This window comes from Chelonoidis abingdonii, chromosome 23 (assembly GCF_003597395.2).
Source record: "Chelonoidis abingdonii isolate Lonesome George chromosome 23, CheloAbing_2.0, whole genome shotgun sequence".
Classification (NCBI taxonomy): domain Eukaryota; kingdom Metazoa; phylum Chordata; order Testudines; family Testudinidae; genus Chelonoidis; species Chelonoidis abingdonii.
This window is the reverse complement of record NC_133791.1, coordinates 10,959,764-10,987,088: the sequence shown is the minus strand read 5'-3', so window position 1 is coordinate 10,987,088 and position 27,325 is coordinate 10,959,764. Positions and strand designations below refer to the sequence as shown.

At 41.0% G+C, this 27,325-nt stretch overlaps 2 protein-coding genes across 3 annotated transcripts in view; one reads left to right on the top strand and one right to left on the bottom strand.

Moving 5' to 3' along the window:
- DFFA (DNA fragmentation factor subunit alpha) overlaps positions 1–27,325 on the top strand; it is a 355,095-nt gene that overhangs the window by 280,370 nt on the left and 47,400 nt on the right. The window lies entirely within an intron of this gene.
- NMNAT1 (nicotinamide nucleotide adenylyltransferase 1) lies at positions 1,862–27,320 on the bottom strand. Of its 2 annotated transcripts, none has more exons than XM_032775479.2 (5): positions 27,196–27,320; positions 9,288–9,461; positions 7,455–7,638; positions 6,591–6,736; positions 1,862–5,434 (listed from the first exon to the last, which is right to left on the bottom strand). In XM_032775479.2, exons 2-5 carry the CDS (start codon positions 9,403–9,405, stop codon positions 5,022–5,024), a joined length of 861 nt encoding a protein of 286 aa, XP_032631370.1. In that variant the 5' UTR covers positions 9,406–9,461; positions 27,196–27,320; the 3' UTR covers positions 1,862–5,021. The 2 variants fall into 2 exon arrangements, with proteins under 2 accessions (XP_032631370.1, XP_074916439.1); XM_075060338.1 differs by lacking the exon at positions 27,196–27,320 and adding an exon at positions 22,064–22,315.

Sequence of the window (27,325 nt, the reverse complement as noted above, 5' to 3'; positions counted from 1 at the left end):
TCACAAACCTGGTTTCAAAACTCTGACCACATTTCTGGAGCTAACAATTGTGCCTACTTGACTCGTGACCATGGAAGTAGAATATTGGGATACCAAGGCATTCTTCCTCTTCTGAAAATGGTATTTTTCTCTAGCATATAGTGTAACAGGGAATGACCCAGACAATTTGTAGTTTATAAAATAGCATTTCCCCCCAGTCAAAGAGTTAAAATCTACATATAAGTTATTAAGTAGTCAGTATAGGAACCAAAAAGGGCTCTGTTCTTGCTTCTTAGAAAAATAAATGCTGCATAGATGGATCATGGGTTATTTTGGCGTAATCCTTCCAGGTGTCTCTCCCACAATAAGGAGGGTTCAGCTGGGTCACTGCTTGGAAGGGCATAAGGCCCAGATCCTCACTGGTATTTAGTCTCCTAACCTCCATGGAAATCAATGGAAGTTAGGAGCCTAAATACCTTCAAGGATCTGGGCTTAAAATGTTATGGTGATGGGTGCTGCATAAGAACATAGATAGGAAACTTCCAGAGAAAACTGACATAGTGTAGAAAGTTATGCTAATAGTCCAGTAGGTGGAGATCTTCCCTTTAAATCAGTACCAAACTATAAGCTTAGGTATAGAGCTATACTGCTTGAATTGCCAGCTTCAAGATGAGACATAAAAAAGTATCCTTTACAATTGAGCTCATTATGGATCCCATGGAGATTTTTGTAAGCATAGCGCAGAGTGCTGGCCAAATTCCAATATGAGCAATTTAATTCTGCCCCATAAATTCCCCTGTAGTTTCAAAGTTCTGTACTGTTGTGTAGTGTTGCTGTGCACAGCTAGGCAGCTGTCACATTCCACCATGGAGATAGTAGCATTTCAGTATTAGATAAAGTGATTCCAAGCAGACATATTGTTTGTAAAATATTTTAAGCTTCTTCTGGATGGATGAAATGTGTAGTATAAACGTAATATTCTCATAATACAGTACAGCTGAGAACAATTAATAATTCATCTGACAAATGTAGCCTTTTTATCCCACTTGCAGTACATCTGTGAACAGATTATAATTCCTGTTAATGTATTTGTTATTTGAATTTATTCAGTGAACTGGATTATTTGTGTGAATACTAGATTTTCAGTATTTTGGGGGTCTTTTAGGGCTGGTCAGCATTTGAAAATTTGACTGATATAACTTTTTAGGTTGGGGTGTGATATTTGTATTAAAATTGTTATACTTGTATAACTCCATGTGGACACAGAGTTATGTATAAAAGAGACTTATACTGGAGGAGTAGTTATTGGCCTGCCTATACAGGAATAGCAAAATAGCTCTCAATTTGGCAACTTCTTGGAAAGATGACATCTTTAATAGTTCAACACAACAGTGTCACATTTTGTCTGATATCATGTTTTAATGTGGGATCATTTTGCCCAGAGGCAAGAATGCAACCCACTGACCCATACTCACTAGCTACATCTCTGTTATTGTGGGGAAGGTAGCTATTCCAAAAAGCCCTAATAGCTAGAAAATTAACTGTAAAAATGCCGCATCCTAGTCTCACTGAAGTCAACAGGAGTTTTGCCATTGATTTTATTGGGACCAAGATTGGGTAATCAAAGTAGAAATTGATGCTGTGTTGGTTTGTGGGTTCTAGTGGTACAATAGAAAGGAATGATCAGTATTCACAATAGAACTATGACTCCAGTCCAGTGAGCTGCTCTGCATAGGCAGACTGTTTCACCCATGCAGAATCCCATTGCTATTGGTGATACGCTGTGCTGGGTTAAGGATTGTCCCTGTGGAAAAGCTTCTAAGATTTAGGCTACCAGACTTTGATTAATTTTATCAATGCTAAACAAATTTAACACACTTGCTTATCACCAAAATTTTTATTGAAACACCTATTACACATAACTGCATGAAAGACCAGCAAAATATAACATGTGTAGACCAGGTCGCTACAGAGCATTCTGTTTAGTGCACAATGCTTCTCCTGAATTATATAAATAAAGTATCACAAAACACACCAGCATCATGATTTACAAAGTAAATCTCAGACTTAAAGTGCAATTTTACTCTGAAAAGTAACTATAAACATCACTCTCTCACAGAAAATATCTGTTCTGGTTGTATTCTGGGTCACATCAGATGACTTTAATGACTAAACTAAATCTTTATTGCTTTTTATTCCTGTCAGCCCTGCAGAACCAACATAGCTGAGAGAGAGATAGAGGTGAATTCTGTTCTTTCCTGGGCATTATCAGTAGAATTGTTTACTAAAATTCCAATCTGTTAGCCCAGTTAAGGCAGTGGGACTGCCCAGATGTCCCTGATTTGGCCTACAGTATCTTTATTACCTATGAGGATGCGTGAGCTAGAAAGAACCTAGCTTGAGTATCAAAGTCCAAAGTGAGTTTGCATAGCTGCCAGTGAGAAACAAACATTTGTAATTTTAAACAGATCACATTTGATCTGGAAATCATTGAGAAGAAATAAACATGGAACCTCTTAGTGCCAATTTCAGTCACTTTTCAGAGTCAGAAGTGCACTTTAAGTTAATTAGCTCACTTTATCACAAAGATTGTTTTAAAATACAGTATAGATGCTCTGAAGAAACCAATGGTTGCAAACTGGAACTAGCAGCAGCACACAGAGTCTCTAAAGCATAAATTAATTCCAGCATTTTTGTGTACATGTGGACATGCCATGCATTGCTCACCTTGTCCAGAGCACTGAGAATCTCATGTTCTGATAGCATATCTGATCTGGTCAGTATGACAGACCACTGTTTTGGAGGATGCAGTTCAACAGTTCTCATACTACCTGAATAATAGCTCCTCAAGCCCTGTAACTTTTGATAAGGCACTTAATTGACACACAAAATGGAGAGAGAGGAGTATAGAAATCACCAGCATGACATTTATAGGGTTGTTCTAACTTACACACCCAATTTGCTATGCTCAGTTCAGAACCAGACTTTTACGAAAATAAAATTACATGTGTAGATTACATTGGAGCCCTAGTCTCTCCTTACCCTTCCTCCCCTCCAGTTATAGAAATTCTGGCTCAGAAATCAAATGTCTCACAAATCTTATTCCTCATTCCAAAGCAAGGACCCAATTGAATAATGTGCACAATGACACTGTTCTTAACCTTTAGCCATGAAACCAGTAGCTGGGCCCAGTTTCTGAAGCTGGGCTGGCCTTACATGAAGAATAGGGTTAATTTTAGACTAAGGCAATTATTATATAATTTCCTGTTCCTGATTAGCATCCAATATTTTTCAAAGCCCTAGACCCCTGGCAGGGAAACACAGAAATAAAATTATTCACTGCATTTATATATAAACCCAACCCAGCCTCATCCTGCTCCTCATTTAAACCACTCAGCTGTGACTATGCTGCTGGTGCTAAAATGTAAAATTATTCTAGCATGTGATTTGCAATCTTTCTTATTGTTCTTTGCTTTATGCTGTAGTTACAGTAGGAACAATATATATTTAAAATGAATCAGACTATTATATACTCCAGAGTATACTAATTACTATGCATCAGTGATAGGAGAACTGTAACAATTTTTTTTTTTCATTTTCGTGAGCAGACATTCCCAAGCTTTCGGTTAATACACATGACAGTGGAAGAAAGTGTAACTTTGCCTTGAAATGATCTTGTCTTTTGTTATAACACAGTAAAGTGTTCAAAACAGTTGTGTTGTTTATCACTTTACAGGTCGTTCAATTTGAACAGCCAAACTAAATAGGTGAATTTTGCTTTCTGTTTCTAGTCAATTTCACTTTCTGGTTCTAATGCACTAGTGCCTGGCCTATAGGTACATTACTGCTTAAACTGAAATAAATTATGTCACTCAGGGGTCTGAATTAGCTACCCCTCGAGTGACATAATTTATGCTGATTTAAGCGCCAGTGTGAACAGTGCTATGTCGATGGGAAAGCTTCTCCCACTGACATAGCTACAACTGCTCGTGGGGGCTAGAGTAATTAAGCCCGATACAAGAACTCTCTCCCGTCGGCTTAGAGCAGCTACATCAGTGAGCTTACAGCAGCACACCCCTGAATGACTATAAAGTTTCAGTTAAAGATATCTGTAACATCAGAGTTTGTAAAACCCATTTTGTTTCATTTCATTATGCTCAGTTGTAGGTATCAAATTGTAGCACTTGATGATTCCCCTTTAAAATGCATAATTGGAGGGCCTGCTTCTCCACTGTCTGGCATCTTTTGTTGCTGTTCATGTGCAAAGTGAGTGTAAAACAGCACCACAGCTGAGTGGCAGCATTTTGCACCCACTTCACTCTCAATTTGCACAGCTGTAAATGACAAGGCAAAGGACAGTGGAGGAATCAAGCTCCTAAGGCCTTGTTTTAAAAAGGTCTGTTCTTAAACTTCAGGATAATGAACGAGTGTCAGCTATCCCCGAGGTAAAAACACTGAGAAGACAAGTTACTTTAGGCCTTGTCTACACTGCCACTTAAACACACCCCTGAGCAACAAAAGTTTTAGCGCTGAAAAGCGACAGTATAGACAGCACTTTCTCGCCGGGAGCTGCACTCTGGGCGATAAAGCTACCACCACTCATTTGGGGTGGTGGTGGGGTTTTAATCCCCGGGAGAGCCCTCCCCTGGTGATAAAGTGTGACTAACCTGGCCACATCACAGCGCTGCCACGGGTGTGCTATAATATGGGAAGTGTAGACATACCCTTGGTGAGGTCAACAGAGCTGACCTTTCCTAGTTTATCTTGTAGTAAAACTAAGTGCCTTGTCCTCACTGTGTTTTTACCTCAGAATAGCTCATGCATGTTAGTTAACCTGAGATAAAACATACTTTTTTTTTTATTTTTTTTAAGACAAGGCCTGTGCTGTAAAAGCTCAAGCCCCATACGCACAAAACTCCCATTGAATTCAATGGTACTTACATACGTACAAGGGCTACAGAATCAGACCTGATTTACTAGGAGAGATTAAACATCTTCCCATGTTCAAGCATAGGGTTTTCACAGCATAAAGACAGGCTAGATTACAGTGTCTGTTCCTGCTTACACCCCCTAGCATATTTTTGTAAAGGGGCCAGAATAACTCCAGCATTCCTGTCTTCACTTTCTGGACTATACAGGTTGTGTTTTTCAATGTAAGCCCGGACTGCATCAGGGACCAGATAACGGATGCTCTGTCCTCTCCTCAGTGCTCTCCGGATCTTGGTGGAAGAGATGTCATTGGTGATCCACTCTTCTACCAGGTGAATGTTATTTTTGTGTTGCCATAACGTGTCAGATTCATAGATAAATTTCTGTGCATTGTTTCCAGCTCTAGTTATGCAGACAAGGCCATGGTTTGCCACAATTTCAGTGATGTCTTCCAGCTTCCACAAGTTGGGGATTCCAAAGGACTCCAGCATGTCAGCTCCACAGAGCAGCTTCAGCTGTGGGACACCTAAAAAAAGGGAAAGGACGAAGGTTCAGTTTTAGCCACTGCTATTTGCTGACTCAGCAAGGATTTAACACTTCCTTTCCATATCCTGGGTATACTGAGTTAATGGGATGAAATTAAGACAGTGTATTAGAAAAAACATCCTGATAATAAGATTTATTAGGCTATCCACAGAATAGTCTCCAAAGGGAGCGAAAAGCACTAGAAAATATATTCTAAGGGATGAGCCTAACACTGGCCTTGTGATGAAGCAATCCACCACTGAGGATGAGACAGCTCAAGGGGGGGAACTACAAAAGGGTTAAATACAGAAGGGTATCCTAATTTTATTAAAACCTTACATGACATTCCAAAGGGATTCTCCTTAGGGAAGGAGAAACCAAATACAAAGCTGAAGATCTGAGGAAGAGGTCTGTGGATCTCAAAAGCTTGTCTCTTTCACCAAAGGAAGTTTGTTTGTCTTGATAGTTGTATGCCCTTCATGGGTGGCTGGTGTTAGTAGGCTCTGGCCAGGAAAGACTAAGATGGGAAATTATTTTTAAAGGATCAAAAATTAGGGGAAAAAAAATCCATCATGGAAAGCTGAAAGGGGCTTATTGGCTGAAACCAAAAGGGGTGGTAAGAAACTGGCAAGCTTGTTAGATCTTAGTTCATGCGGGTGCTCAGGTTAAATAGAGATGAATAATAAAATTACATCTTTGTAAGAAGTAATAATCAATCTGGATGTTAGCTGGAATTTGTAACTCACGCTACTCCATTTTCATGGGGTTTTAAATTACACCCCACCTGCATTTTTGGATATACAAGGGACTTCTGGCTTATTGTCCTTCCTTTCCTCATAAGAGCCTCTGACCCACAATTCCTTAACTTCAGCTGTAGTGTGACAAATCTCAGTAAACTAAATGGTTTTTCCAGTTCAGATTTCTGTGGTCCTAAGGATTATTGTAAAACAAGATTACTTCACCGTGATAGTCTACTATTATGAAGGAGACTACTGATTCATGCCATAAAATCTAGATGTTTTATTTTCTTTACATTGTTCAGTAGGGAGGTCAGAACTGAGATCTAATGTCAGAAAAATGCTTCCCAATGGCAGATCACCGTGGCCTGAAAATAAGCGTGTGTTGCTATGGGGATTTCTTTCGCAAACATACTCAACCTTTTGTTTCTGGACTCAGTTGATACTTTTTCGCAGGAATGTATCTATTTGCTTCCTGTTTTCTCTTTCGGCCTGGCTTTATTAGAGGTACAGCATTCTGCAGGCTGTTAGCAGGAGTAGAAGATGCAAGTTTCTGATGATGGTATCTACAAAATAAATACATTTTTAAAGAGTATTAAAGTTGTGAGATAACCTAGGGAAGAGAACCACCTACTGAATCATATTTCATCACTTCCTCCTGCAGCAGCACCCTGAGTTTTTCATAGAGATCTCTTGAGAACTGCCCCAACCATGGGTTGTGAGATCTGAGTCCTGTGACTGCCAACGTGCTGGAGCTAGACGCATCAGCAATTCAGTAAGTTTATTTTTTCAATTGTACGGCGTTAGAGTGACACAAACCATACGAAGAGGAAAGGTAGACAGAGGAGCATCACGGGGGTGAAGGAAGATTGAAAAATAAGCATTCCTTTAAGGTTCTCACACTGCTTTTAAAAGCACGGAAGAGCAGCATTGTGCATTAGCAGAGCTCAGTGAGGGAAGCATGGACCCACTCTACTCTTGGCTCTAGTCACCATTATGAATCCCTCACTTTCTTCAATGCTAAAAAGTCATAAAAAATAAGTAAGTAAATGATATGTCCTTGGAAATTTTACACTGTTCGTAGTCTCAGCATATATGCATGGGGGCCTAATCCCCCAACCCTTATTTATGTGAAAAACTCTTGCTCATATGAATAGTCCCTTTGACTTCCAGGACTATTAATGTTATTAAGAGTTGCAGAACTGACCCTTAGCCATTTAAACCATTCCTGTCCTGATCCTACTAAAGGAATATGTGTCTTTTCAGCGTATGGCTATGCAATACCTTAGAACTTTGAGTGTCTCCAGCCACTCATCCTGGCTGCTTTCCCAGTCATCAACTTGCACCCAGTCTGAGCTTTCTGTAGCAAGCTTTGCCATGGTTACTCGGTGATTGGCGCTGATCAAACTTTTCTTCTTATATGCATCACCCACTGGGGAAATGATTCCTTTGATTACGTTGTATTTTCCTGCGTGACAAACACACCCACACAAAAACATAAGGAGTGACTGAGCAGATGTCAGCTTCACTGTATTGTACATAAAGTACTTCATATGCATGGTCATTATGGTCTTTAAAAGAAGATGACTGCTATTTTCCCACAGAGCCCAATCTACTGGAACTGGAAAAGTGCTGTGCACTGTGGCCGATGAATGGAGCACAACTATGAAAGAGAATTTGAGTCATGCTGCCAAGTGTGGGTGATGCAGACTATAAAAAGCTAGTGTGATAGTCTCAGGGTTTGGGGAGAAGAGGCTGGGACAGATTGACAATATGTCTGTGTCAAACTGTGAACTCCTTTTTGTTTTGTGGACCCCGTTATGTTTCTGGGTCTCTCTTTTGTATTATAACCTTTGTTTTGAAGTGTGACCTTCATGTTGTATTGCAGCCTTCGTTGTGGATTGCAGCATCCATTTTGTAGCAGGGGCTTGACACCTAGTGGAATAACTATCAGTCTGAGAAGCAATGACAGAGCAATCAAGGGCTAACAACATTGAATGACTCTTCCCTAGTAGAATAATGGTTTTTCTATCCTTAGGGTCTTTGACTCTGAATGACAAGGGAGAAACTGTAGTCCCAAACTTACCCAGCTGGAACACATAGACAACAGGGAGACAGAGATTATTTTAAAAGAGGGTTGCTTTTCTCCACAATGTGCCAGGCCATTGGCACATGGAAAATGACCAGTTAAAAGAAGGCAGCAAAAGATGCATAGTTTAAGGATGGTGATCAAACCCAGGACTCACAGGAGGGATGAGATTAGACTTTGAGTTGGCGAGTGCATTCAGGATGTTGTTGTTTTTCAGAGATCTGTTACTCTTGAAAAGGTTAGAGAGTTAAGTGTCTGTGATTAAGAAATTCCTTTGCTAAGTCTCAGAGTAGCAGCCATGTTAGTCTGTATCCGCAAAAAGAACAGGAGTACTTGTGGCACCTTAGTGACTAACAAATTTATTTGAGCGAAAGCTCATGCTCAGATAAATTTGTTAGTCTCTAAGGTGCCACAAGTACTCCTGTTCTTTTCGCTAAGTCTATGTTCCTTGACTACCGCCTACCACATTGACCCGAAGGTTTTAATTATAAACCAGGGCTACAACAGCCAGGTGGACTTTGGGGGAATATATCTAAGCAACTGAGGGCTCAGGAAGGCTGAGGCATTCGTTCCAGAATGTGGGATCCTACTGACCAAGAAGTGTGTCAGACCCAGAGTCTACCTCTGGGAGCTTGTGTGAAATACCCAGAGGTAGGAACAGTGACCAGTCACTACCTAGACCCAGGGAGGTTTAGAAAACATATGGACCTAGGAGTTGGGGTTGCTTACAACAAACTGGTGCTGGTCCACAAGAGGGGACAGGAATACACTGTGACAGAGGCCACTGCCACAGATATAACCTATTACTGTGCTATATTCCCTGCAACTCTGGAAATTCTTCTTTGTCTTAGGTTAATTATTATCATGCATACACTCATACCCATCTCTACATCTTGAGAATTGGAATCCGAATATAGACATTGTCATAGCAAAACAATCGCAGATACTCACACATGTGCACTCTCCTAAACACGCAACCAAAGACATCTCAGAGCTATATTTGGAGTTAGTTAAGCTATTATTCCTACCTGTTTCATGCAAGTAGTCTTTAGCCAGTTCAAACAGCCTCAGATGCATGTTGGTGATTGGATTGAAAGAACCACAGGCCAGCAGAACGACCTCTGTCTTGTTATCTGGATTCTCCATAGGATTTCCCTGAAGCCACAGGTCCAAATGAAGAACTTCAGATTCACAGCCACAAACTACAGTAAGGGGAAAGGACAAAAAAGTTGTTTTCTGCTCCTATAGAGAACCTGAATAAAGCAGATAGTTTGATTAGAAATTAACAACCCGTCATGCTAACATCAATGTTTGCTTTAGAATCTCTTACACAGGGTTTCTCAAACAGGGGTCGCTGCTTGTGTAGGGAAAGCCCCTGGCTGGCCAGGCCGGTGTGTTTACCTGCCCCATTCGCAGGTCCGGCCGATCGCGGTTCCTACTGGCCGCGGATCGCTGCTCTGGGCCAAGAGGAGCTGCTGGAAGGGACAGGTAAACACATCGGCCTGGCCCACCAGGGGCTTTCCCTATACAAGCGGCGACCTCTGTTTGAGAAACCCTGCTCTTACATGATGCTCTATCTTTGAAATTAGGAGGTTAACACCGGACGCAATTCTGCCTCCAGAAGGTGTAACAGAGAAAGTGCGACCAGAGAGACTGGCTGGGGCAAAGGTGGCTATCTGGGCCTTAAGTATGGGAAACATACAGTTGGGGCTACTCAGGGCTTCAAAGGATGTAGAAGGAAGAAAGCAGGGGGAGACAACATGAGATTTGTGTGTAATAGACAGCAATGTGACTGTACTAAGGGATAATTCAGAGCTTTAGTAAAGAGTAAAGTGTAAATGGTGAATAATAGCAGCACTGCCATCCCAGCATTCAAAAATCATGAATAAGGCCTCTCAAAAATGATGAGGTTTATTCTTTTGGAATGTTGGTCCTTTTATTTGCATTTGGCTTTCTGAGCCATTAGGGTGCAGTCAATTATTGTTTTCAATACACTTTTCTCCATAACCCTGAAGGCTAGAAAACATACTTTAAAAAAAAACAAACCCAAAAGCTAAGATTTTCATGCAAGCTCTTGATTCCAGTAGCTGGGGCTTTAATTAAAGTAAACAAACAAATAAATAAAAATCACAACATTCACAACAGAATTGTGAAAGTTGGCAACACTGCAATTTATCCCAAACCTGTAAACTCCTATGTTCCAGTCTAAAGACATCAGCAAGTCTAAATTATTGTACCACCACTCTACCAGCTGACAGTTAATGACAGAGGGAGACCCATTAGCTTCCTCATTTCCCTGTCAGCATTAGCTTGCATCATAATCACTGTGAAGATAATACATTCTGTCGGTGGCTAAGGTTAAAAAAACAGTGATGTATGGTATAATTAAGATTTAAAGGTCCCTGTGTTTATTTTTTGGCAGACTTGCTAGTAAATATTAGTTTAATCGAGAAAAAAACAGAAGCACTGGGTGTTTTAAACACATTCATTAAATATTGGCTTCAGTCCACAATCACCAATGTATATTATTTGTCAAAAACTACTACTCTAAATTAGTACTCTCAAGAAACTTAGGAACAGATTCTTCACTCCATTACACTGGTTTCACACTTATCGAACATAGATCCGTCCAGGGTGATCCATTCATTAGTGATTTATGAACTAGATTATTGCAACTCATAGTTAGGAGTGGAACCACACATCCTTAAAAAAGCTCCTATTGGTAAAAAATGCCAGTCTGCTTAGCTGCGCAAGCTGCCATGAATGCATCACTCCAGTGTTCACTTTCCCACTGTCTTCCCAATGAACACAGAAACTGCTTCAGATTGTGTCCTAATTTTCAAAATCCTCCAAAGGACTGGTCTAGGTACTGAGAGATCACTTCTCCCTCTGTGACTGTGACTTCCTAGACAGCTATATTCAGGTGAACCAATTAAACTACTGATCAACAGGAAGAGGTTCATGAGTCTTGGAAACAGAACTTTTGTAGGAATTGGACCTCGACTATGAATCCTTCTGCAAGAGATTAGAACAAACACATTCAGAATAAAATGCAAAATTCATTTCTTTAGGTTAGCTTTTCCCCAAAAAGTTATTCATACAGAAAGATACACAACACAGCACACAAACAGACAAACTATAAGCTATTATTCTCTTACACACTGTGAAGGAAGAGAGAGATATTGTTATTTAAAAATATTTGGGAGGCATTCAGATACTACAGTAATGGAGGCCCATGTAAGTATGAAAATACCAAATCACCACGTTTAATACAGAAGGCAGCTCAAACATTACTACATTTGGACACAAAAATATAGCATCTAACGAACAATCCAAGTTACCTGAACATAGTGACAATGATGTCTATTAGTTGTATCATGAGGAACAAAATCTTTTCTAGTCACCTTTATCAGCTCTTCCTACCGAGACAGAGCAGACAAAATTCCTTTGCTGGCAGCTTTGCGATTTAACCACAGGAAAAAGAAGAGCTCCTCTTAGCTCTGAAGGTGAAGTTATCACCAGTTTACTTGTTCTCTTTGCTACTGTTCCATTCAGACTGACCTATCAAAATTCTTTATATTACCATTCAGCTCCCTGCCTCTCATCTTCTATAATTTAAGAAATTTTCCTTTTGAAATTAAAAGAAAACAGAGAGAAAAAAAAATCACTTCCTGGAGCCTCATGAATAGTTCAAAGTATCTAGACTTACTATTTAACAGCAGTATCAGAAAGTAAAACAGGACAAGCAAATTGAGTAAATATCCTTTCAAAATGAGAAAAAGAAGCCATAACATTTAGCCTAGTTTGCCACTAAAACGTAAATACGTAATTCAAGATTATTCAGGTTTTTTCCTGCAACACTGCTAGTGTTTCCAAATTAAAAGATACATCTTGAAGTTCTTATTCAGCTTTTACTCTACCTTTACTTGTGCAATACTTCTAATGATTTTGTTAATGTTTTCTCTGAATAAAGATTTCAGGATTTTGCCCAACTGAGGAGCCTGTTTTCCCTCAAAACTTTAATGGAAATCCCATGCACACAACAAAAGAATATAAAAACTAAATATGAAAGACAAAGGATCTGCTCTTAGCCACAGTGGTGTAAATTCAGAGCAACGCCATTGGTTTAAAAGGAACTGTTCCCTATTTACAAGTTTATAACCATGAGCAGAATCTGACCCTCATAGACTGAGCCTGTTACAGGAACTTTCTGTAAGAACTGCTTGATCTTTGAGTGTGGTGTAATGGTTTGGGTATAGCTTGAAGAAGCTAGGGTTCGTGAGTGTGCCTCCAACTTGCTAGGTGGCCCTGGGCAAGTCTCTTGGCCAACTTTTTCAAAAGTGGGCTCTGATAGTCTGTGTTCTTGGCTATCCCCGTGTATTTCCCAGGGGTAGCGTACAGCAGGGCAATCACTTGACCGTGTTAGTGTCAGTGCCATCCGCATGAAAGTGCGAGTCCCTTGCATGCAGTGGTTTGGATCTCCTGTCCGGGAGCGTGTGAGCCACTTGCACACACTAGTGTGACCAGGGACAGCTGCCAGTGAGCCTCCCCCAGTGGTTTCTCTGCGGTGCTTCCTGGTCCAGCCGCTGGCCATCGCCCTGCTGGTCTTGCTTGTTGTGGCCAAATGGATGGTGGTGAAAGGCTCCCGGTGGTGCCTGGTGCGCTTTGCAAACTCTGCAGATAACTCTCCGTGCCTGGGGGCAGACACTGCTTGGCTGGAGTGAGCGGCAGCTGCAGGAGCAGCAGTGTTGGGCTCTCAGAGAGATCAAAGGCGATGGGGGGCACCATAACCATGCAATTTGGGAGCTTAGGGGGCAGAGCACAGTGGAGGGTGGGGGGAGCCAGATTTAGGAGTTGCCTCCTTTTGCCTCCCCCTCCCAGCTGGAGCAACACACATGAAGGTTTAACTATGACTCACCCCACTAGCCCTGGGAAGGTAAATAAGGTGCCACCAAGGGCATAGGGGAGGTATAACGTGCCCATCCATTGCAAAACTGCTACTGCCAATCAAGGTTGTATTTTTCCCATTAACTCCTTCAGAGCTGGAATCCTTATTAGGGCCACCTGGCAACAAGCTCCTGTTGCAGGCATGGGCATATGCTGAGCTAAATTCATCTCCGCTGTAACTTACCTTACAGGCTCACATTAGGAACGAATTTAGTGCCAAGACATCCATAGTATGTATGTGACAGCCACAGCCAGACAAGTGTCATGAGGTGAAGTAAGGCAGGATCCAGGAGCTAGGTTTTTTTTAATCAGAGGCTAACAAATCACTGAGAAGCCACATCTGACTTTCAGATGCGCTGAACACCTAAAGCTCCCCAAGACTCCGGTTGCAGTTGTGGGTGCTCAGCAGATTTGAAAAATCAGACATCAAGTGGGTATGTAAGAGATGGTGAACAGGTTGAGAAATGGAGTCCATTGCAAGAGAGTGAGGAAGCTACTGTATCAAAGGCCAACTTGGGTAGCAAAGTATTGGCTCATCTGGGCTTCATTTAGGTTTAACCCATCCTTGCTTCCATAGATGCCACTGTAGTTAAACAGCTGGAGGAAAGCTCTAGTTTCTGTATTGAAATAACACCTTTCTGTCCCATAAACTTTTTTTTATCTAAGCTGTGTTTCCCTCTTCCCGTCCCCCCCAGGAGTAGTGGTGCAACCACAGATATGGTTAAGATGTCAGTACAAGTTAAGATTTTTATTTTGTTCTTTTAAGGTGGGTTTTTTAAAGTGTTTTTAACCTTTACTAAAATATTAAGAAGGTGCTGGGGGCGGGGGGGGGAGAAACTGGGGCATTATATTACCCTGCATTAAAAATTAGCTATTCCGCACTAATACTGACAATTCTCATTACAATAAAGGGATTCTGTGCTTATGGTGACTTAAGGGAAGTAAGCTACATTCAGATGAATGTTGGGCTTTTGAAATCCAAGGGCAATTGATCGCAGAAATGAACTGCAGGGCATAATAGAATTTTCTCACTCTTACCAGCCACGTATTACTGGAATTAAAACCTCTCTTAAATGGCACTTCTCCCAGATTCTTGAACATCTGATCAGTTCAGCTATGATTCATTACTGCCTGACTCACATGGCCTACCACCCGAGTTGAGGAGTGCCCAAACATCACCACAGTTTAGACTGTAAACAGAGTTTTGTTTTAGGACTATTTAATAGGGGCGTGTGTATCCATGGCAGACAACAGGGCAATAGTTTAGAATCTCTTAAGTCCAGTAAAGGAGCAAAAATTATTAAAGCCTGAATTCTTTATCAAAAGGGTGAAGAGTTGTGTACAGGGTAAGTTGAGATATTGTTTATTAGCTTTTAATTATTATTATTTCTGAAAGGTGAATTTAGTGCTTCTGAACTAATAAAACTAATAGCACTGTCTATAGCCACACTATGCTTCTCAATCCCGACTCACAACAACATCCTTGTCTTCTGAGCAGAGACCTATAGCAGTGTGGTACTTTTGTTAATGTATTCAGATCCAGGTAGATTTCTAAAGACTAGGATGAGACCATTAAACTACTTTTACTTATGAACCAAATTAAGATTCTAATCCAGTTCTCCACAGGTGAAACTTCAACGTTTAATTCACTGAAACGCTGAGCCTCCATTGCCACTTAAAAGAGCTACTAATATTTAAATGCAAACGTTGATTTTTACAAGATATATACAAGATATACCATGTGTCACAGGGTAGAATGGTGCTCTCAACATATATAATATAAAATATGTTTCCAGATACAGTAGGAAATGTAGCATAAACATCAATAGATATTGACTTTCTAGTAGGAAAGGAATAGAAGCTTGTGAAGAGAGGCCTACAAAATATAAAATGGTCCAAATCAGGTTGGGACTAAAATACTGAAAAGCTTTGAAGGAAATATGCTCATAGGAGAGTACCTGGGAGGGTTAGACCATGCTTAGACAAACAGATGAGGAAATTAAATTTGCTATTATAACAGCACGTTGTCAGAAGACAAAGGCCTTGTCTACATTGAGAGGATCTGGATGACACAGTGGTAAAAATTCATGCATCAATATGCCCTTCTGCTTGCACCATTGCTTGCAAAAGTGGAGCTGTGTTGGTGCCAGGGCCGGTTCCAGGCACCAGTGCAGCAAGCAGGTGCTTGGGGCGGCCAACAGAAAGGGGCGGCACGTCCAGCTCTTCGGGAGCGGGTCTCTCAGTTCCTCTCAGAGTGAAGGACCTGCCGCTGAAGTGCCGTGATTTTTTTTTTTTTTTTTTTTTTTGCCACTTGGGGTGGCGAAAATGCTGGAGCTGGCCCTGGTTGGTGCTACACGGCAATGGAAGAACTTAAAATTTCCAGTGCAGTTAAGGTCTTTGTCTCCAGATTAAGCAAAATCATGTAAAATACAAATTCAGTTCATCTACAGGCATCATCTAATAGTACCATGTCCCTTCCTATGAAAGTGGTCCCCTCAAATCTTTTAATTTTGGATTTTCTAAGTTATTCCCAAACTGCTTGGGAATTGTTGGATGCTCAGTATCTTTGAGCAAGTCCTTTGCCACCTTTAAATATGGGACCAAGAGTTGAATGCTTCGGGCAACCATGTAACAGAGTTGTGTATTGGTGGAATATTGTACTGTGTAGTAAGTAATGAATAATAATGTGACTCCTGTCATTTTCTTCTCAGTCAGGTTATAGTGTTTGTTTTTGGAATCACTATTCCGCTCCTTCAGCTCTACATCCTACAGAGGTACAAAGAGGCTTAATTAGTAAAACTTGTAGAGGTTAATTTAATGCATGCATGATGAATTCTGAAATTACAGAGGGAGAAATGAAGCAGGTATCTTACCTAAAGAGCTGATTTGAGTATTCTGAGATGTTCTTGAGAAGAGCGAAATCATAGCCTGTCCCATAGTTTCTGTTCCCTTTTGACAAGGAGACTGGCAGCTGTTTTCACTCCCCTGAAGATCTGACAGCACAAACCTGAAGGACTGAAAACTCCAATAAAGGACATGGCAGGAAAGGCCTGTTGACGTTTTAACTAGGTGGTACCATTTTCAACTCCTGTTTCTATATCAGCAGCCTGCTAATTTAAAGTAAAGTAGTGATGGCAGGGTGGTCCTGCAGCCTGTATTTTGGAAATCACCAGCAGTCCAGTGTCACCAAAAGTACCTGATAAATATCTCTATGATAGCAGGGTGACAACTGAGATAAGTCAGGTATAAATGGTACATATAATAGGAGGAAGAACATCTTGCTATTTCTTTCAAACACATCTTCTGTTAGGAAACCTCTACTGAAGTTTCTCTGTGCTAGTTGGTGTGACAGAGATCTTTCTATTGAATAAATATAGGTGGATGAGGCGATGGATATAATTTGGTACAGTGATCTGTGTATTCAGGAGTATAGGATCCTGTACTGAAGGAGTCTGTACTATTGTATTAATTGCCTTGACTACACAGTACGTAGGTATTCAAGCCTTCATTCCACTTCTGATTTTATGTTTTCTAAAGTAAAACTGTTTTCTACTTCATTTTAATAGGATCCTTTGGGTACGTCTACACTGCATGCCAGATCGGCAGGTAGCGATAGACCTATTGGGGATCGATTTATCGTGTGTAGTGTAGACGTGATAAATCGATCCCCAATCGCTCTCCTGTCGACTGCTGAACTCCAGCAATGCGAGAGGTGGAAGCAAAATTGATGGGGGAGCCACGGCCATTGATCCTGCGCTGCAAGGACACAAAGTAAGTAATTTTAATTCGATCTAAAATACGTTGACTTCAGCTATGCTATTCTCGTAGCTGAAATTGTGTATCTTAGATCGACCCTCCCGAGTGTAAACCAGGTCTTTGGTTTCTAACAGATCTTAAATGAAGGGACCTGAGTATTTTAACAAAGTCCTAGTCTCAGCAGTGCCATAATAAAAAGGTTGTTATAGTTACAACTGGTATACTTAGTTGAATAATTTTGTTTCACTATTATTTTTTATAATTAATTGCAGGCTCTCTGCATTTTTTCAGTTACAGGATGGATTGCTGGGCATATAAAATGGAACAGAAAAATAAAAAACTAGGAAAATATTAGCCTAATTTTGAAATTAGTGAATTGGATTAAAAATAGTGGAAGCATGTTTTCTGCACCTTCAGACTACTTCTAGTCATAGTGTCAAAAAGAAGTATTGCTACTCCTTTAATTTATCAATTGAAAACATGGACAAACATTGCTACAATGATAACAAGAAATATCTCTCACAGTTGCTTTCTTACGCAGGCCAAAACTAGCCCAAACTTTATGATCTGTGTCTGATGCTGTCAGTGAGCACTCTAACTTCAGCAGATACTTTTAAAGTTTCTTTAAATGAGAAATTAAACCTTTTCTCCTTCATAGAATCAGGGCCAGCTCTAGGTTTTTTGCTGCCCCAAGCAAAAAAAAAAAAAAGAAAAAAAAAAAACCTCCGGGAGCGCAACTGCCGAAGCAAAAAGAAAAAATGGTGGCCAGAATGCCGCCCCAAAATTGTGCCACCCCAAGCATCTGCTTGGTTTGCTGGTGCTTAGATCCAGCCCTGCATAGAATTAGCTTTATACATTTCCCTGAAATACTGTATCTACCTGACAATTTAAAGATATGGGTATCTAAATTAATTAAAGGGCATTTTCAAGCAATTAGACCCAACATTTAGATTTTGTTTAAGTGAAACCTAAAAAGAATATGTTCTATTACATTCCTTTAAAATTTAAATGAAATGTTTATTTAAGTATTCTACTGAAGTCCTGGAAACCCAAACAGGGCAGTATGGTGTTAGCATGTATGAAGAAAAGCTGATTATAATTACAAGTAAAAATGACCAATCTATTTTTGTTGTGGAAGCTGAATTAAGTGAAAATAATAAATCAATAACACTGATGAAGAGTGATTTAGATTTCTTAAATGTTCAGTTTTAATCTAAGGTGTGGTGGGTAAAACAAGTAAGTAATTTTTCTTTTGTAAGTATCAGAAATAATGTCACATATTTGGACTGCCTCTATTTGGAATGTGGCTTTTGTGACAAAGTACTTAATAGGGTGGGTGAAACTGAAAGAAACTATGAATGACCATAAATGCAGAGTAAATCCTTTTCTACTAATTTAATTTCTTTTCACTTCTTTTCCCATCCTTCTCTCACCCTAAATATGTCTTACTGTTCTTCTTCGTGGCAATCTGACGTTCCAGTATGATTTCTCCTGAACTGATTCTGAACAGACTAAAACTGGAATATGTTATGAGCTAGTCTCCTGTTGTAGTTGTCTATGTCCTCTATGCAAAGTACTAAATATTCCATCATTGTTCCCACAGCAACATCCCTGCCTGAAAAATTCTCACAAGGCCACTCTTCAGTAGGAAGGGGGTGAAGAAATTAGAAATGTACCGGTCCTTGTAACAGTCACAGTGAGGAGAATTTCAAAATGAGAAAGATTCATAGCAAAATGAGAAAGATTCATTGATAGTCTTTAACTATCAATATATACAAACATCAGGAGGCTCTTGAATGGAAACTGCAGGGCTTTGGTGTTCTTACGAGGTTCACTCTGTGTCAGTACTTTTCGGTGCTTTCAAGACTATTTACACAGAATGTTTCAAATCCTCTTCCTTATTAGCACAAAACAGTTAGCAGGCAAGGACATGAACGGTTTGGTGCCACTTTGAGTGCAGTGCTTGCACTGGCATCAGCTGGAAGAGTTGCTATGGAAACAGCTATGGAACAGGAGAAAGAAGGAGCTGGACTTGCCTTTGTAATGCATAAAGCTCCAATTTCAAAGAAGAAAGTGACTCAGACTGTACCCGAATAGGGTAGATTTCCTACTCCTAAAAAAAGGGGAAAATAATCAGAAACTTAAGGATGAAAATATAGGGTGCCTTTTTCAGCAATGGGATCAAATGACCTTTTGCATCATGGCAGCTAATTTTACAGTATAGAAAATCAGGCAGCTATTACACTGCGTCATAAACTTGCCTTCTAACTCGTGTCTCTTCACAGACTGAGGTATTTATAGGCAAGATCTGATTATTCACACATACTCTCAATTTCTTAATTCCTGCTGACATCTGCAGTTTAGCACCATTTTCTCAGGAAACCTGTGTCTGCCAGAGAGGAGAAGGGCTGAAATCTAATACCATTGTGTAATATGCATTTTCTGATACTGTAATTTTTAAAACTAATGGCACTTTCAGAACTGGGGTCCACTTTGTATGAAGTGACCCTCACCTTTATATTCTAGCAACATTCTGATCTACTTTGTTGAAAAGTGGTGGCCTATACAAAGGGAAATGAATTAGCTTTTCGTAGCAGAGAACAGTAATGTGGGACTACAGTAATTCTTACAGCCCATCTACTGTCAGATTGTCACATTCAACTGTTCACTCTAAGTTGAAACTATTTAAGAAATTAATGTGTTGTTGAATTATGGACTTCTTATTCCTTAAGCTTTTTAGAGAAATCAACAAAAAGGATGCAAATTATTCACTGGTTTAACTCCATTGGCCTCAGGGTTGAATTTGGCCCAAAGGCTTTTTAAAAAGTCATTCTTATAAAAGGAAGTTAAATAATTCAGAAATTCCTGTCCTAACTAATGTAAATTATTTAATTTCATACAATTTTTAGAGTATCTCACAGTTACCCTCATTCATTACAATTGTCATGTCTTTCCTCTAACTGTGAAGAACTGCTCACTGCCCTGTAATAATCAGGAACAACTCAATTAATTTCAGTGTTCTTTTACAAAAGGATTTATTTGAAGCCTTTACTGTTGCAGATTTCAAAGCCCCTTACTTCTACTACAAATCTGTGGAAATGTAACTTGAGATCAATATGTCTTACGTCTTGGAAAATTTTTTTCCTAAAGACTTGTTAAAGGAAGCTAGCTAATACCTATACCTATCTCGTTTACATAAGTAAACCTTAAATGTGTACTGTTTTGTAACTCTCCAGAAAACTTGTGCTGGATGAGGAGATAACTTTTATAGAATATTGGTTTATGTATTGTAAGAATAATCTTCTGAATCTGTTGCACAAAAAACATTAATCCATTTCTACTGATGTTTACTTTAACTCTTTTCATACTAGGGCTGCCTTAAGAAAATTTGGATAAATCTCTATATTGTGTTTTTAGGGACAGTTGATAATTGAAGAAATACATTGTATGATTCTGTCCCAGAAGATGCTAAACAACATCTTCAGTATTTCTCTAGCTGTGATTTAATCTTTTTGACTCCAACATTAAGTGGGCCAGTCCTGTTCAGTAACTAGTAGGTCAGGGTTAAAGGAAGACACTGAGATTTTTAAAACTTATTCGATACTATTTCTAAATAGGAAAGAATCAGTACCTGGCACTTAGATCAGGCAACTGGATATGAACACTCCTTGATGCTATTGCCAGTTCTTACTTCCTTTACAACCTTGGACAACTCACTTAAACTTCCTGTATCTCAAGTTTAGTCATCCGTCAAATGGAGATGGCAATACTTACTGAACTCAGAGGGGTTGTGAGGCTTCTTAGTGCATGAGCACTATGTGAGAGACACCTGGAAGATTCTATAGCAGTGCAAAGTATCATCAAGAGACTAATGCAGGCCTGTACTTATTCACTGATTTCTTGTGCCCCTCTTGTAAATCCTTATAACACCCAAGAAACTTGCCTCCCAAGGAAGTTGTTACAATGATTAAAGATAACTAATGAAATTTAGTATCATGTAGAGCCAGTTTACAGTGTGCTTTCTGAGACAATACCAGTGACACCAAGGCCTGGTCTACACTACGAGTTTAGGTTGAATTTAGCAGCGTTAAATCCAATTAACCTTGCACCCGTCCACATAACGAAGCCATTTTTGTCAACATAAAGGGGTCTTAAAATTGATCTCTGGACTCCTCACCTACAAGGGGAGTAGCACTAAAATCAACATTGCCGGTTTGAATTAGGATTAGTTTGGACGCAATTTGACAGTATTGGCTTCCAGGAGCTATCCCACAGTGCCCCATTGTGAAGGCTCTGGACAGCAATCTGAACTTGGATGCACTGGCCAGGTAGACAGGAAAAACTCCGGAAACTTTTGAATTTCATTTTCTGTTTGCCCAGCATAGAGAGCTGATCAGCACAGGTGACCATGCAGTCCCAGAATCGAAAAAAAGCTCCAGCATGTACTGTACAGGAGGTGCTGGATCTGATCGCTATATGGGGAGATGAATCCATGCTATCAGAACTCCGTTCCAAAAGACAGAATGCCAAAACATTTGAAAAAATCTCCAAGGCCATGATGGACAGAGGCCACAACAGGGACTCAGCACAGTGCCATATGAAACTTAGGGAGCTGACACAAGCGTACTAGAAAGCCAAAGAAACAAACGGACGCTCCAGGACAGAGCAGCAGACATGCCGCTTCAACGCTGAGCTGCAGGCAATTACAAGGTGGGGCTGCCACCACTACCCCACCCCTGTCCGTGGACTCCAATGATGGGGTACTCTCAGTTGCCATACCTGAGGATTTTGCATACGGGGAAGATGAGGAGGAGGAGGAGAGCACACAGCACACCATTCTCCCTGACAGCCGGGATCTTTTTCTCACCCTGACTGAAATACCCTCCCAAGGCAGTATCCCCGACCACGAAACCAAAGAAGGGACCTCTGGTGAGTGTATCTTTGTAAATATAAAACATGGTTTAAAAGCAAGCATTTTTTAATAATTAATTTGCCCTGAGGACTTGGGATGCATTCGTGGCCAGTACAGCTACTGGAAGAGTCTGTTAATGTGTCTGGGGATGGAACGGAAATCCTCCAGGGACATCTCTATGCAGCTCACCTGGAGGTACTTTAAAAGCCTTTGCAGAAGGTTTTTGGGGAGAGCAGTTTTATTCCGTCCTCCATGGTAGGGCACTTTACCACGCCATGCTGGTAGCAAGTAATCTGGTATCATTGCATGACAAAGCCTGGCAGCGTATGGTCCCTGTGTTTGCTGGCATTCAAGCACCATCTGTTTTTTATCTCTCTGTGTTATCCTCAGGAGAGTGGTATCATTCATGGTAACCTGGTTGAAATTGAAATATGGGAATTTAATTAAGGAGACATTCATAGGTGGCCGTTCCTACTGGGCTGTTTGCCTGTGGCTGAAAAAAAATCCTCCCTGAAGTTAGCCAAGTGGTGGTGGTGGGGCATTGGCATTGTGCTGTTTGTGTTTGGCTAGCAGAGATCTTCCCTGATACCAGCCACGCGGTGCGGTGGGGGGAGGGTTAAAGCAGTCATCTCAGAGAAAAGGATGGGGGTGGTGTTAGTTTGGTTTCTGCTGCTGCACGTTAACATGAAACCCACAGCCCTAAATAGACAACTCAATGGGCTATGGTTGATATGGGAAAGGAGGGCACTGCTGTTATGAAGGTTGCAGAGGCTGAAAGACTATGGCTTACCATGGCTGCCTGCAAGCCGAATTCTGTTGCCTGGCATGTTTGATCTGTAACACCAAAGCCACAGGCACTCAGTATAAGATGCAAAAAATGACCTTGTACTGAAATCACATGTGGTATGTAATGTGAATAGTGGTGATCACCCTGAAAGAGTATACCCATTGTTCTGTAAAATGTATCTTTTTTTCCTCCTGCAGCTGCAAATGTTTGAAGCCTCCCTCCTCCGTCCCAAAGGCTATCTCAGATAAGGCAGCAAAAAAAATGCACACGTGATGAAATGTTCTCTGAGCTCATGCCGGGGTGCCACCAACCCTTCAAACATCGAAATGCACATTCTACCACCATTCCGCACTTGCTCAGCTTATAGTTGAACAGCTCCTTACTACTGTCCAGGGTGCCTGTGTATGGCTTCATGAGCCAGGGCATTAAGGGGTAGGCTGGGTCCCCAAGGATAACTATAGGCATTTCAATATCCCCAACAGTTATTTTGTGGTCTGGGAAGTAAATCTCTTCCTGCCACCGTTTAAACAGACCAGATTTCCTGAAGAGGTGAGCGTCATGAACCTTTTGCGGCCATGTTGGTGAAACGTCCCTTGTGATCCACTAGTGCTTGGAGCACCATTGAAAAGTATCCCATGCAGTTTATGTACTGGCTGCCTTGGTGGTCCAGTCCCAAGATAGGGATATAGGTTCTGTCTATCACTCCAACACAGTTAGGGAATCCCATTGTAGCGAAGTCATCACCATGACCTGCACATTTCCCAGAGTCTCTACCCTTGATAGCAGCAGCTCAGTGATTCCGTTGGCTACTTGCATGACAGCAACTCCCACAGTAGATTTGTCCACTCCAAATTGATTCCTGACTGACCGGTAGCTGTCTGGCTTTGCAAGCTTCCACAGGGCTATTGCCACTCGCTTGTGAATTGTGAGGGCTTCTCTCATCTTAGTATTCTTGAGGTTCAGGGCAGGGGAAAGCAAGTCACAAAGTTCCTTGAAAGTGCCTTTACATATACAAAAATTTCAGAGCCACTGGGAATCATCCCAGACCTGCAACACTATTCAGTCCCACCAGTCTGTAGTTGTTTCCCAGGGCCAGAATCCTCATTCCACGGCATGAACCTGCCCCATTAACCCGATGATGTCCACACTGCCAGGGCCTGCACTTTGAGAGAAGTCTTTGTCCATATCCTCATCACTCTCGTCACCGCACTGCCGTCGCTTCCTTGCCTGTTTTTTTGGCTTCTGGTTCTGCAAAAACTGCACAATAATGGGCGAGGTGTTTACAATACTATGCTGCTGCGGTGAGCTGAACAGGCTCCATGCTTGCCGTGCTATGGCGTCTGCTCAGGCAATCCAGGGAAAAGGGCGCAAAATGATTGTCTGCCGTTGCTTTCATGGAGAGAGGGTTGACTGATGACATATACCCATAATGACCCGCAACAAATTTTTGGCTCCATCAGCCATTGGGAGCTCAACCCAGAATTCCAATGGGCAGCAGGAACTGCAGGATAGCTACCCATAGTGCACCACTTGGAATGTCGACACTTGTTACGGTACTGTGGACGCACACCGCTGAATTAATGTGCTTAGTGTGGATGCATGCACTCGACTTTATACAATCTGTTCCCAAAAATCAACTTCTGTAAAATCTGAGTAATTTCGTCGTGTAGACATACCCCAATAACAACAGTATAGATGCACATAACCATTAAATATTCACTCTGAAATATTGTACAGTATATTAAGCTTCTTTTTCTCTTGGGAGGGATGAGGAGAGAAGCTGCTGTCCCCATTCTTCAAAGTCTACCCTTTCTTCTTGGACATGAAATATGTACATTGCTACCTCTGGAGCGTAGTAAAGCCATTCCTAGGTCATCCAGAGTGGTACAACATGCTTTCCTCTTCCAAGGGCTGGATGTGCTGCCTCGGAGCAGTCCCAAATAAAATTACTTTTTAAACTCTGTATTGAACTATTTTGCACTCAGGGATGAGAGGACAGGTATATGACCTGATTGTTTTCACTTTCCCCATTCATTTTAGTTTGTTTGCATTGGAGCCAAAAACTGAATATTTGGTTCTGTTAAATGCAATTTAAGGGATTACTTATTGGAACCCCTGAAAATACAGTAACCTGATGTAGCTGCAGACTGTCTGGGTAACAGAGCATAAATTCCACTCAGCCATTTTTACCCCACTTTTCTCTGTCAGGTTAAATAATATGAAGTATCTCTTTAATGAACTAGCAGAAGTGGCCTGCCCAGCAGAAGAAGTCTAAAAGTCTAATAAAATGGTACTGGATATCCTGGGGATAGTTTATAGCAGCCTCTTAAGCCAGGGAATTTCCTATGGGATGGTCTTCATTGTATTATATCAAGCCTTGTGGCTGAGGGGTGAAAACATTATCTAAAGTTGTATATTTCATAGTAAGTGACCCCATTTTGGCCCAGAAAATCAGTCTCTTCTCTATAAACAGGAATTCCAATAAATTCTCCATGTTGTTTGGTTTTTATTGTTTTGTCTATGTGAAAGAGTGAAATCATCACTAAAAAGTGTGTGAATCTTCCCCAAAACAACAAATACTCTTCCACTCCACCAAGATGGCCCAGTACTTGGATTAAATCAGCTCAGGGTCGAAGAACAGCTGTTTAAAGCTGAAGCTGAGCAAGATGGAGCAGAGGAAAGCACTATGGGAGTCTGCAGTCTCCTTTAGTTGGAGGAACGCACCCACAATTGGTCAGTTTGATCTGTAGTTTAGGATTCCTCCCTGACTTGTAAACTCTCATGATGCTATGATAAACAATGTTGTCTACCATCTCTGGTTGCTGATGAGACTCCATTTCATCCAAACCAGATGATATGACCTGCATGCCCTTATCACCTGTTGGCTAGATTGCTGCAATACAATATATCTGGGCATAAAACTCTTGAACTATAGGAAACTTCATATGGTAGACATAAATGCACTAGCTTTATTTGAGCTAGTGTTCTAAAAAATAGCACTGTGGTCATGGCAGCACAGACAGCAGGTCAGGCTAGTCGCTCCAATACAATCTTGTTTGACCCAGCACTCACTAAGTACATGGACTGCTAGCCCAAGCTGCTACCCTTGCCACACTGCTATTTTTAGGTGCCAGCTTGAGCATAACTAACATGTACCTCTACTCAAACTGGGAATAGCACCACCTAACTGCTGAGTAAATGTGCCTGCAATTTCTTCCATGGGAAGAAGGAGAGAGAGAAAATAAACTACACGTGACAGATGTTAATCACATAATCTAATGCAGTACTTTTGGAAGGCACTCAGATGCTACGGTGATGAGGGTGCTACAAGAACCGCTATAGAACAAGAGAGCCTCCTGCTCTGAATGTCTTTAGAAAGGTTAATCATTTGTACCAACTCAAATAATATTTTTCCTCATAATAAAGTTTTGTTAAGTTATATATTATCATTTAGGACTGTTAGGTACGGAATTAACACTATCAAAATTATTCCAATGTGACCACAAACAATATTTAAAACATTCATACCAGTAAACAATAGTTCTTTGTTTTTTATCCACTGTCTCTCATTCACGTCCCAAAAAAGCCAAATCCTTGGTATGTACTAGTGAAAAAGGTCCTTACGCATTTGTATGTACTTAGTTTAACAAAGCTGAGGTGAGTTACACAACATCCAACTATTTTCATGCCCACTACAAAATAAGACACTGAAAATCTCTCTCTAATGATATCTGAGAAGGATAAACAAAATGACTTAAATAATATTAGTTCCCATGGGCACTCTTTGTAAATTTACATTGTTAAGGTAGATGTTCAAAAATTCATTGGAGCAAGCAATAAAAACATATAAGGAATACACTCTACTTTTACTAAAAAACCTTGTTTTATTAATACCAACAAGAACTTGTTTTTATTGCCACTTTTACCAAGGATTTTGGATTTGGTTTCAGTAGGAAAAACTGACAGAAAATATACTGTACACCTGCATGCTATATAGGTGACATTTTCAATAAGTGCAACCCATACTGGTAAAAGTCCAGGACTTGTATAGTGATGCTACGCGTTGTAAACAGCTACCACCTTCAGTCCCAGAGGTGGAGTACTTCAGCGTGGGACCAAGTGATACTGAGAACAGCCAGGCTAATTTAGGGCCCAGTCCCACAAACCTTATTCCTGCATGTAGTCTTTGCTCAGGCAAGCAGTTCCACTGATGGGATTTACATGTGTGAGTAAGGATTGCGGGAGTAACATATAATCATTTGCAAACGCCTTTGGCAAAACAGGCTGTATTTCACTATCCCGTGGCAGCGCTTGTTTTTATTTTAGTCATACAGAAGTAAGTGAAGCGGACTGAAAAACTGGCAGCGCGCTGAGAGGGAAGTCCCTTGCCAGCTACAAGGCCACCCGGGAGGGTTGAGACCCCTTCTCCAGCCAGATTTCCCCAGGTGGCGCCCTGCTCCCTTCCCCACACAGGGTAACCCAGGCGCGGCCCCTGGGCTCCTCGCCCCACCGAGGCACCCCTCAAGCTGCTTACCCGGCTGACAGGCGCCTCCACAGCTCCGCGGCGAAGGGCCGGACCCCTTGTGACCTGGGATGCGAGACGCTGACGGGACCGCCTGGTACAGCGCACAAGGAGTGCTTCGATTGGCTATTCGGCGCGGAAG

Bases quoted from the DNA above. Each gene is read 5' to 3' on its own strand.
- NMNAT1 (XM_032775479.2), bottom strand. From the start codon at position 9,405: ATGGAGAATCCAGATAACAAGACAGAGGTCGTTCTGCTGGCCTGTGGT. The intron at 7,639-9,287 runs GTAGGAATAATA...TTTGTCACGCAG, and splicing joins AGACTACTTGCATGAAACAG to GAAAATACAACGTAATCAAA. The intron at 6,737-7,454 runs GTATTGCATAGC...TTTATTTTGTAG, and splicing joins GAGACACTCAAAGTTCTAAG to ATACCATCATCAGAAACTTG.